The 12074-nt window shown below is 32.2% G+C and overlaps 1 protein-coding gene across 1 annotated transcript; it reads right to left on the bottom strand.

Annotated features, from left to right (window-relative positions):
- Window positions 1-321: 321 nt before the first annotated feature.
- LOC139896574 (thiol-disulfide oxidoreductase LTO1-like) lies at window positions 322-3300 on the bottom strand. Its single transcript, XM_071879219.1, has 7 exons — window positions 3077-3300; window positions 2694-2943; window positions 2122-2378; window positions 1835-1947; window positions 1536-1683; window positions 925-1062; window positions 322-809 (listed from the first exon to the last, which is right to left on the bottom strand). The coding sequence occupies exons 1-7, from the start codon at window positions 3182-3184 to the stop codon at window positions 675-677; spliced, it is 1149 nt and encodes a 382-aa protein (XP_071735320.1). The 5' UTR covers window positions 3185-3300; the 3' UTR covers window positions 322-674.
- Window positions 3301-12074: the final 8774 nt, after the last annotated feature.

Below are 12074 nucleotides of genomic sequence, written 5' to 3'. Positions count from 1 at the left end.
AACTGAACTGAGAGCAAATTAAAGAATCAAATGTCGGCACAAAAGTATTAGTTAAAATGAAATGCAGTATGTGCCTAAAAAGGTACAGACTCATGTGAAGGAGAATATCAAAGCTTTAACAAGTTTGGTGTTTTAAATGATATGGAGGAGCAAGAATTCATTGATAACCCTATGAGGGATCCAAGGTGTATTGCTGACAAGTATTTGATGTAACGCTTTATAACGAAAATTGAAGGTTTTGGTTATGGATAGCATATGAAAGAATCAAATGATGGTACAAAAGTATAGCTAATCAATATGGGACTCGTGTACGAGTATTATATAAAATATAAATTGTCATTGTCATCATGATCACAAAGTTGTTTTAACCCAATGTTTATGAAGCATCTACTAATAAAGTTCTGTATAGTATAGTGATATAGTGACAAACTAGTAGAGTGTCCAAGTAGGACACATGTATTATAACAAAGCTGAAATATCTCGACTTATTGTTCTACATGGTAACCTAATACAACATGAGGTTCGTTGAGCATACAACACCTGCGTATCAACTCAACCAAACACTCTGGATATTCCACGTATGCATATATGTGAAAAATAGAGGTTTCACATGTATACAATGGTAATGGTAATGGTAATGGTAATGTATCAACATAATATCTTCTGTACATTCATCATGGTTGATTATTGGCCGCGGCCTCAGCTTCTGCAGATTGTTTAGCAAGCTGAGCTAGTTGTTCACTGAATTCACCGGCTTCAAATCCAGATGCTTTAGCGAGATCTGGAAACTCTTGATATCCCTTTAGTACCTGCAGGGTATCAAAATTGTAATGCCTTCATAGATGAATAGTATGAAAATTTTTCAAGATTTGAAAAATTCAAAAAAAAATTTAATAAAAAGTTTTGAACTGTTGGTAACCTCACCTGACCATTGATGACCCACATTGGAAAAGATTCTAACTTGGCTGCCTTACATTCCTGGCTTATATCAGTTCCTTTTTTGAAACCATCTGGGTAGCATTCAACATAATCCAGCAGTTTTGCTGCGTCACGTCCAAACAACTACACAAATTCCAGGAGAAATCACACAATTAAGACATTGGATCGAATAATGTAGAGCATATATTCGCAGGACTCTAAAATTATCAGTTCAATAATGTCTAACATATTCATATGGTGAGTTAAGCCAACTAGTCAAGATTTAAACAGAGGATGCAGCGACAGATGAATAAACTAATTAACAGATGGAAACAGGTCACTTTTAGTACAGGTCAATACAGGTAAAGTTGGGTTTTACTGATAGACAGACACACACTTTGTGTCCGTCTTTTAACAATTAATGTGTTAATCACGATTCCAAAAAATACAGTAATATCATACAATAATCAAAATCGTTAATTTAAAAGTTTTAGTGGCCTTAAACCTATTCGGCCAATTTGACACGTTCCCATTTTGGTTATAACTTTTTATGAAACGTGTGGAGATCTAAAAGATAAAATCATAGATATATGAAGCGTACTTCCATTCATTAGTACCTGTTTCTGCTCTAAACAGTGTGAACACCAGAAAGCTCCATACATTTTAGCACCAACAGCTCGCAGGTGCGCTGCGAGTTTAAGAGCTAGAGGACTCGATGGTGCCTTGATCTCAGTTGGAGTATATGGAAGAAACTTTTCTCCAAACCTACAGAAATATATAGAAATGAAATAATAGCATAGAGATTATTTACAAGTACCTGATGCATCATTCCTTCATAACAAATTAACAACAAAATAGGATGAATGTAAAAGACGAGTGTCATAAAGATATTGCTGAGAATTAGCATCAAAGTTACCGTGCAGGGGGTGAAGGGGTTGCACTATACGAGTTATTTAAAGCAGCAAAAACAAGACCAGCTATACATAACTGCAAACCCACTTCATCTCGGATCTTTTGCCACCCCAAATTCTTCATATCAAATGAAAAGGTTTATTCATTAACAGATTCAAAAAGCATAATATCAAATAAAAAAAATATTCTCTTTTTATTCAAAGTAATATCTAACTTGCTAAGTGCTCACTCACTTAGACAAATTGGGAATATTTTGTTTGTAAATGTGAGTGCTTAGACGTGCACATTTACCTTTGCAGATGTGAGGAACAAGGAGAATGACAATAGAACGGATACCAAACAGTAAGAGCACGAAGCTCCTGGAAATTGTGTGTTTAATATGTACAAAAAGTAAGCGCTAGCAGTTGCCATTGATGTAGTTGTGCCAAGTAAAATCAGTCCACCGGTACTTTCATCAATCCCAAAAGGCAAGTTCTTTGAAGCCAACTTTAATGAAAAGAATGTCGCAGCGCCATATGCAACCATTCCAATCAAAGGAAGAGGAATTCCTGCCAAAATATAACAATTATTTTCCAACGTTTACTCATACATCGATAAACATACAATTCGAGCTGATAACTACTATCTTTGCACCCTGTAACTGTTTCTTTGCGTAATCATATGGGATGATATGAAAATATACATTTCAAATATGAAAACCTAACACATACATACTAAGGCCAACTGTTCTACATTCAAACAATTTGTCACAAATGTTCACTAAAGTTGTCTAATTTCAACAGATACATATAATTAATAAACAATATAAGCAGCAGTGGTAGTAAGTTAGTTGTAAACATAATTACAAGATAAACGAAAAGTACCGTAAACAAAAGCGTAATTGCTGTTAAGTATATCACCACAAGAACCACCTCCAACAGGACAAAACGCATCTGCACCACTGAGTTTCGAATAACTCAAGTAACTTGTTTCAAGAAACCCTAATCCACCAATACCTGCACACCAACTGTATGGTGAAATGCCAGTAGAATCTGAAGTAGATCCAGATTCCACAACATCTCTACTCTGCTCATTCAAACACTTGACTCGCAACAACACTAGTCTTCCATTACCCTTTAAACCAAATCAAACAAACATTTCATCAGATCACAAAAGAAAGTTAGAATTTTTATATGTTTCATTAAGTTTGGCAACAACTCCAGTCTTCAGCTCTGAAGAGTGGTAGTTAATTAGAGCAAAAGAGTACCTTGAGTGTGTTTGAGAATGAAGGTGAAGGTGAAAGTGAAAGGGGATGTTGAGGTTTTATGGTGCCATGAGAGATTAGTGAAGATGAGAGGTTGATGAAGGTCGACATGATTGATTTGGTAGCGCTTGTAAACTTTGATTAATCTTCTCCAGTTGATTGTTGCCTGGTATTGGTGTGCTATTGGCCGGTTTACTTCCCCATTTCCATTTTTTGGTTAATTAATTTTTTTTTATTTTTTTATTTTCATGAATATCAGTGCTTCACGTGAAATATAAATATTGTTATAATTCAGTAGGCTTATAACTACCTTTAATGGTTATAAGAACAAAGAGAGAAAAAGAGAGAAGAAGGAGAGAAGAAATATTGATATTGATATTGATATTTCAAGAGAAATGGTGTACCTTAAATGGTTACCATACATGTCTATTTATAGTATAAAATATTACTATGCAAGAAATATAATAATAATAAAATTAACATCCAATCTAGATATTTTATAACACAATCTAGATATTTTATAACACTCCCCCTTGAATGACAATTTTATTAGAGAATAACTAGTACTGCCTCGTTAAAAACCTTGCTAAAGAAAACCCATTGGGATAAAACTTTAGCTAAGGGAAAAAGAGTGCAGCATAGAGTTGACTCCCCCTCAAGTAGGCAACGTCTGAGTTGTTACATCTTCTGAACATGCCTCATGTCAATATTATAAACGTGTATTCTGAAAATAGCAGTTGGCAGTGCTTTGGTATAAAGATCGGCAGAGTTGTTGATTGGACGTATCTCATTTTAATCTGGTTGTCTTTTACGAGATCTTGAGTATATGAGAAGAATCTGAGGTTTTCATCTGAAACTGTATCATCTAAATCTTTTATGTACAAGTTTAGCCCCTGTGATTTGTCTACAGTCTCCTTCATGGTTTGCTCAAACCCTTGTTTCAATTCCTATTCTCTTGTAGTCTTTTCTGAGCCTTACCAACATACCATTCTTTTCCATCAAACTTATGACCGTTAAGATCGTCTATGGTTTTGGCGCCTCATCAACATTTATATTTTGTTCTGTCACTTTTGATACTCTTCTTTCATTTGTATTATGCAAGCTGCATTATCTTCATATATAGTTATTGGTGAAGATAGTTGTTGGTCTTTTATAGTGTTCTAGTCCACAAGAATCATTAATGATTTGTGTCATTGATCTCAACCAAACACATTTTCGAGTAGTTTCATATAATACAATCACTTCGTCATGATTTGATGATGTTGCAACAAGTGTTTATTTTAAGAACGCCATGATTTTGTGGTACCTCCATTTAGGAATACATATCGAGTTTGAGATTTATCTTTATGAGGATTTGATGAATGACCTGCATATACATAATCAACCAAATCTTGTTTTGAAGCGTTAGAATAAAATAATTTTAAATAAGCAGTTCCTCAAGGGTATCAAAATATGTGTTTGATCCCGCTCCATTGTCATTTGAGCTGAATCTTGCCAACAAATTAACTGCAAGAGAAATGTCAGGTCTTGTACAATCTATAAGATACATAAGAACCTCAATTGCACTAAAAAAATGGAACTTCCGATCTGTTAAGATTTTCATGATCTTCGCAGGGATGAAATAGATCAGTGTCAATATTGAGTGATCTAACAACAATGAGTTTGTCTTTAAAAAAAATGTTTTAAAATCTTTTCGGTATAAGTTGTTTGATGTACAAGTAAACCATTAGGCATATGCTCAATTTGCAATCCAAGGTAATACTTGGTTTTTTCAAGATCTTTCATTTCAAAATAATTCTTTAGAAGTTGAATGATTTCATAGATCTCTTTATTTGTTCATATGATGTTAAGAACATTGATATAAACAACTACGATCTCATATCCGAACATTGTTTTTATAAAACATACGTGCAAAATAAGTTTATATTTATACCCTTTTTTATTATCAAGTAGTCATTTAATCGGTTATACCACATACGTCCCGTTTGTATAAACCCACTTAGAAATCTTTGTGATTTAATGGAATATATTCCCTTGGGTTTTACATTAGATGCTTATGATACCTTAACCCTTTAGGTATATTCATATATATCACTATTAAGTGATCCATACAGATAAGCAGTAACAACATTCATGAGATGCATTTAAATAACTACCAGGTTGATTAAGTATCTAATAAGTAATTGTATCCATTACAGGAGGATAATTTTTCCTCCTAATTCATTTCTGGTCTTTGTGGGAAATATTGAGTTACAAGTCTAGTTTTGCCTTGTAACTTCATTTGCACATTTCTTTTCGGATAAAAATTCATTTGTATCCCATACGTTTCACATCTTTAAAAGTGATAACGATTGATCCGAAAACTTTTCTTTTATCGAGCGATTCTAATTCAGCTCTTATTGCTCCTTTCCATTGAGCTCAATCATGTCCATTTTGTATATTCAATGACAGATTTTAGTTCCAGATCATCATCTTTATTCATGATGTCATTGTAACATTATATGAAAATATCTCATAGAGATTTTAGTTTCATTTCGGTTCCATAATATTGCATAATTTATCGCAATTTTAGTATTTACATTTATCAATATCCTATGCAGAAGGAATATTGATTTGTGGTTCTTCTTGAACACTTTCTTTTACCTCATTATCAGCTGATTTTCTTTTTCGAGGATTTTTATCTTCGGAACCAATTGATCTTCCACGTTTGATGCGTGGCAAAGACTCAACAGTGACATTATTGCCAGCTTTTGGAATTTCAGTTCAAGCTGGAGCATTTATCGCTGGTATATATGATTTAGTCACTTTTTTATATCTGTAAATGCATAAAGTAATTAATTTGCAAGTTCTTGCATATGCATTATTTTTGAACTTTCGTTTCACATTCTTTTGTGCGAGTTCAATATACCTTAATTGATGTTCACATCATGAAGCATCATTTTATTTTTTATTTTTATTTCTCCCCCTAATCTAGGGAACAATGTTTTATTAAAATGACAATCAGCAAAACGTGCTGTAAAAACATCACCCATCATGGGTTCAATATATCTTATGATTGAAGATGTTTTATATCCAAAATATATTATCATCTTTCTTTGAAGAACCATTTTATTGTGTTGTGGTGATACAATTGGAACATACACTGCACAACCAATATTTTAAGGTAGAAAATATTTGGCTCTTGGCCAAAATCAAGTATTAAGTGAAAATATTTACGACTTCCACATGGTATAATGCGAATTAATGTCGCAGCATGTAAATTTACATGTCCACATATAAATATTGAGAGATTTGTACTCATTATCAATTGTCTAGTTATTAGCTGTAAGCGTTTATCTATTGATTCAGCTAAACCAATTTTGTGTATGCACATGAGCAACTGGATGTTCAACAACAATCCCTGTAGATATATAATGATCATTAAATGCTTGAGATGTTAACTCACCAGCATTATCAAGTCTCATCCTTTTAATGGTGTAATCAGAATAATGTGTTCTCAATTTAATAATTTGTGCAAGAAACTTTGCAAATGCCATATTACGGCTTGATAACATACAAATATGAGACCATCCGCTAGATGCGTCTATTAGAACCATGAAATATCAAAATGGTTCACATGATGGATGAATTGGTTCATATATCTTACCTTGAATTCTTTCAAGAAACATTTGTGATTCTTTTTCACAATATACTTTTCATTAATCACCATATGTGCTTTCCATTAATCACCATATGTGTTTTTTTTTATTTTTATAAATCACCATATGTGTTTTTTTTTATCATATATCCTTTTCACCATATACGCTTTTAATCATATGCGCTGTGTTTTTCACCATATGCGCTTTTAATCATATGCGATTTTCATCATATGCGTTGTGCTTTTCATCATATTCGCTTTTTATCATATGCGCTTATCATATGCGATGCGCTTTTTATCATATGCGCTTTTTTATGTGAATAGTAAATTAATTAATTTCGTTTTACTATTCATATGAATTAATTTAGATTTACTATTTTGTTAATTGAGTAATATATATATACATCATATACTTGTGACTCCGAAGGCTCAAATGAATTTGACCATATAGTTATACGTTGTACCTTGCACATTAATTTTCAGTAGAAGCTTTAGATGCATATTATTTTCAGTAGAAGCTTTAGATGCACTTTTTTTTTTAATCACCAAATACCACAAACACTTTGTTTGCGTTTGTTCATAGTCATCAATGAAAACCATTTTCTTTAATTTTATTTTATACAATAAAATTAACGCATCATTATTCTTTTCAAAAACAATAATCTATTGTTATTGTTCACTTGTACCATGTTTAACAACAAAAGTCAACAACCTCTGTCTTGTTTGTTGTGGCAACCAAAAACAACCTTTGCTTTTGTTACCGAGAATCCAAGACCAAAAAACAATTAATTTTTAATTAATCTTTTATCAAAACCATAAATAATTTTATTGATCTACGTTGATATGGCCATAAAGAATTGACGGCTGACCTACTTTTGTAAGTGTATTTCGGCTATCATCCCGAAAACGCACAACGACCTTTTTTTTTATGAACTATTTGTTTCATATATATTGCTTAGGCAATTATTGTGAACATTTGGTCCCTATAAGAGCATTTATTTTTTAGACTTTTAGTTGATTTGTACTTGTCACAATTAGGGATAGCACCCGCGGGTCGTGGATGCGGATCCATTGGATCCATCACCCGTACTCGCGGATTTTTTTTAAGAGACATCCAATTGAACCCTTGTTCGTTGAAACAATTTGACTATATTTTTACTCCCCATTATTAAACGGGCCATTTTGATGCACAATCTTAAAAAAATAATTTGTTTTTTAAGTTTTATTATTCAACCTCCTTTTTTCAACGGTCACGTTTTTAACAAAACATTTGACAAGTTTGGAAAAAAGTTTTTTATTGATTATCATCAAAAGTTTTCTATTGTCACTCTACTGGATGGAATTATGGCATACAACCAAAATTGCAACCCAACACTACATAAGAACAAAAAGGTTGTTTTTAATTAACATATGTATATGTGTTAAACTCGGAATAATAATAACTTATTTTAGAAAATTAACATAAGACATGTTGAAACATTTTTGTCACATTTAGCTCATCAAGTCTAATACTTATCATTGATAGATTTTATCACGTCTAGGAGATGTTTACTTTTTTCTTGTATTAAGTCCTACTTTCATTTACCTTTGTTTGGAAAAAAGTTTTTTTTTTTACTTTGCTTTCCCCCTTTCTGTAAAACTCATTTAAACACTTTTTCTTATTTTAACTTTTAAGATTTACTTTTAATAAAAATACAAACTACTTTTTGTATTTTAACTTTTAAGATTTACTTTTAATAAAAGTACAAACTACTTTTTCTTATTTTAACTTTTAAGATTTACTTTTAATAAAAATACAAACTATTTTTTTATTTTAACTTTTAAAATTATAAATTCAAGAATAAACATTAGTATGCATGAAATAAATAATGATTAATTGCATAAGTAATCATAAATGTTAGATAACATATAAAGACCCCGTCGTATTCGTATTGATCGGAATTAATCTCGACCCATGGTACCGTGTTGTCAAATGACGTGTTGCGTACATAAAGTACCGTGTTGTCAAATGACGTGTTGCGTACAATCATGAGGTCTTATTAACATAAATATAAATGTTAGTGAAGTTAATAAGAGTTAGATTACAGAAAATATAATTCAGGTGGTATAACCGACCATATATAACTTAAATAACATAAATATAAATGTTAGTGAAGTTAGTAAAAGTTAGATTACAGAAATATAATTCAGGTGGTATAACCGACCATATATAACTTAAATAACATAAATATAAATGTTAGTAGTCCAAAATTTGATATATTCGAGTCTGAAAATTATTAATAATTTCATACCTTGATTAGTGATTCGTGATCGTTTGAGATATCTTTTAATTACACTAAGCTTTTCGTGCTGATAACGTGTTATAATTCAGTAGGCTTATAACTACCTTTAATGGTTATAAGAACAAAGAGAGAAAAAGAAAGAAGAAGGAGAGAAGAAATATTGATATTGATATTTCAAGAGAAATGGTGTACCTTAAATGGTTACCATACATGTCTATTTATAGTATAAAATATTACTATGCAAGAAATATAATAATAATAAAATTAACATCCAATCTAGATATTTTATAACACAATCTAGATATTTTATAACAAATATAAAATATAAATTTAATATTTTTTATGATATTATAAAAAAGGGGGATGATTCTCACACACTGTTTTTTGATCCTCACACACCAATTTACTTGAACTCCTCCCTAATAATAGGGTAAAAGGGTGTGTGAGGATCAAAAAACAGTGTGTGAGAATCACCCCCCTTTAAAAAATTATATTATATTATATAAATATAATCTACTACGGAGTATTATATTTGTATTTATATAAAATATAAAAGTTGTTGGGGATTGCTGGTGGCGTGGCTTCCTGTAAGGAAGGTCAAGGGGTTCGACACCTGCAAAATATTTCATACGAGGTTACCCTTCCATTTCATTGGTCTAGGACGTCTTGCGTTCGAACATCATCCGAGGAGGTTTTATCACACGCAATGTTCGTATAGATTCGTCGTATGAGTTTCTTCTTTAAGACGGTAGGACCGTGTTGGTTTGTCCCAGAAAGTGGTCTGGTGAATGGGTTCTGACATTACGTTCAGACCATGTCAGTGACTCTTAACGCTATTAAAAAATATAAATATAAATATAATTACCTAAATGTGTTATGATTTTCATAAATAACAGAATATTCATATAGTATATACTTATTCCGTCTGATTACAAGTGTCCACTTATTTTTTGCATACAGTTTTAAGAAATTTCACTAACTTCATTATCCATCAATTAAAAAATTTCTCTCTCCAGAATAACCCCTTCTCATTGTTGAAATCCAAATTGAACACTTGAAATGGGACATCTCAAAATAGAAACTGCACACTTGTAGTGGGACGGAAGGAGTAATATTTAGGATGTGCATATTACGAAAAAAATCGAAGAACCGAACCTATAAGGAGGAACCGAACCCATCCCGAACTGAACCAAGCAATTTAAGTTTGGTCTACATTTTGCCATACTTTTAGTCTATGCTTCTGCCCAACCGAACCAGAAAATAACACCAAATATAAATGAACGATACCGAATTAAAAATATATGATCCGTTCTTGATTCGACTTTTTACTGCAAATTGTAACTTGGGACCCAGGTCCACCCCTATAACATACTCCGTACTTTCAGTTCAATATAATATATAATATACAACACTTTTTATACATGTATTAATTATAAATCTAATAATTTTAAAAAATTTACTTTATAAATTTAATTGAATGTGTGTTACAAAACATACGTAGAAAAACTCTTAAGTATATATAAATATACTACATTAGTTTAGGAGATTAATTCAATAATTAATAAAAAAATTAAACTACAACTTTGTATTTGATGCTTATCAGTGTTTGAATTTTTTAATTTTGTTTGTCGTGATTGCTTGAAAGTTTTAGAAGCATACACAAAATGAGAGTTTTAGAGGCATACACAAAATCAAAACTTAATCGAAAATTGAATTTGATTTGATTTTCGTTAATTTGAAAAAGAAAAACATAATTTAAATTTACGCTCTTTTGGTTCATTTTTCACATAAAAAAGTCGAATTTAACCTATGGTGCCGTTTGGTTCGAGTTTTTGAAATCTCGGGATTTGAAATCCCGAGGAATTTGAAATCCTGAAGGATTTTAAATCCTGGGATTTAAAATCGTTTTACATGTTTGGTTGACAGTTTTTTAACAAAGGATTTCGACATCAATGACAAAATTACCCTTTGCTAATAAAATCTAATGCAACGTAATAAAATTAGAACCTGCAAGATTTTGTACCATAACACCAGATCTTGATACATAAAAGGCAACCACATTTACATTAATGCTAGTTAAACTTACAACCCTTGCACCAACCAAGTTTGATAATACTATTTTAGCAAAAAATGGCTAACTGCTGAACTAGCTGAATATTTGCATAATCATGAAATTAATCCATGAAAGTTTCAAAAGAATATTGGTAGGCCTTACTAACACATATAGCCCAACTAGTCTTTCAAAATATATTTCACCCAACCTTCCCTGTTTTCTTCATCCAAATCCCAATAGGCTTCAACATGTTCGGAATGGGATTATCACCAAAATGCCCTTTTTTTTAAGTTTGTTGACTGACAGCCCTAAAAAAAAAAAGTTTGACAATTTGCCCTCGCAAGGCGCAAGAGAGCTTGCGTCCTTGCGACCTTGCGTCTTTGCGTCATTGCGACGTTGCGACGTTGCGACCTTGCGTGTAGCAGTAAAAGAACTAGTTAAATGATCAGTTTGCGTTCACTGTTCCCACACACATACGCAAACTCCTCTCTGGTGCCCTTTCGCTCGTCATTCGCAAGATCCAAACACTCGCAAATCACTCGCAAAATCTTCATCATCATCCTCACGTCATCCTCCTCACATCTTCATCGTTACTAGATCTTCTTCATCCTTCCATCTTCGATCTTCCCGAGTACAAGCGAGCTTCTACGCCACCAACATCATCGAAACACCATCATCGTTCACTATGTCTCAAGAACAGGTTAGATTTCTTAGATCTATGTTATATTATTCGATCTACTTCATAGTGCTTAGATTTATGTGCTAAAACAAAGTTTTTGCACTCTTTGCACGCCAACTGTTCGAAAAAATGTGTCAACGAAATTTGTTTGTATTTTGTGTTTTTGATTGTATATTATTGAGATTGCGTACGATACCCAGGAATTTTTGCTAGATTCAAGTTGTGTAACTCTGTTGCTATGTAGACGCAAGACAATCCCTGCGTCCTTGCGTATGCCTCACAATGTACGCAAGGTGATATTTGCGACCTTACGTTTGCTATAATTTTACCTTTGCATGTGCACGCAAGGT

Source organism: Rutidosis leptorrhynchoides, chromosome 3 (assembly GCF_046630445.1).
Source record: "Rutidosis leptorrhynchoides isolate AG116_Rl617_1_P2 chromosome 3, CSIRO_AGI_Rlap_v1, whole genome shotgun sequence".
In the NCBI taxonomy this organism is placed as follows: Eukaryota; Viridiplantae; Streptophyta; class Magnoliopsida; order Asterales; family Asteraceae; genus Rutidosis; species Rutidosis leptorrhynchoides.
This window is presented reverse-complemented; position numbering and strand designations above follow the sequence as displayed.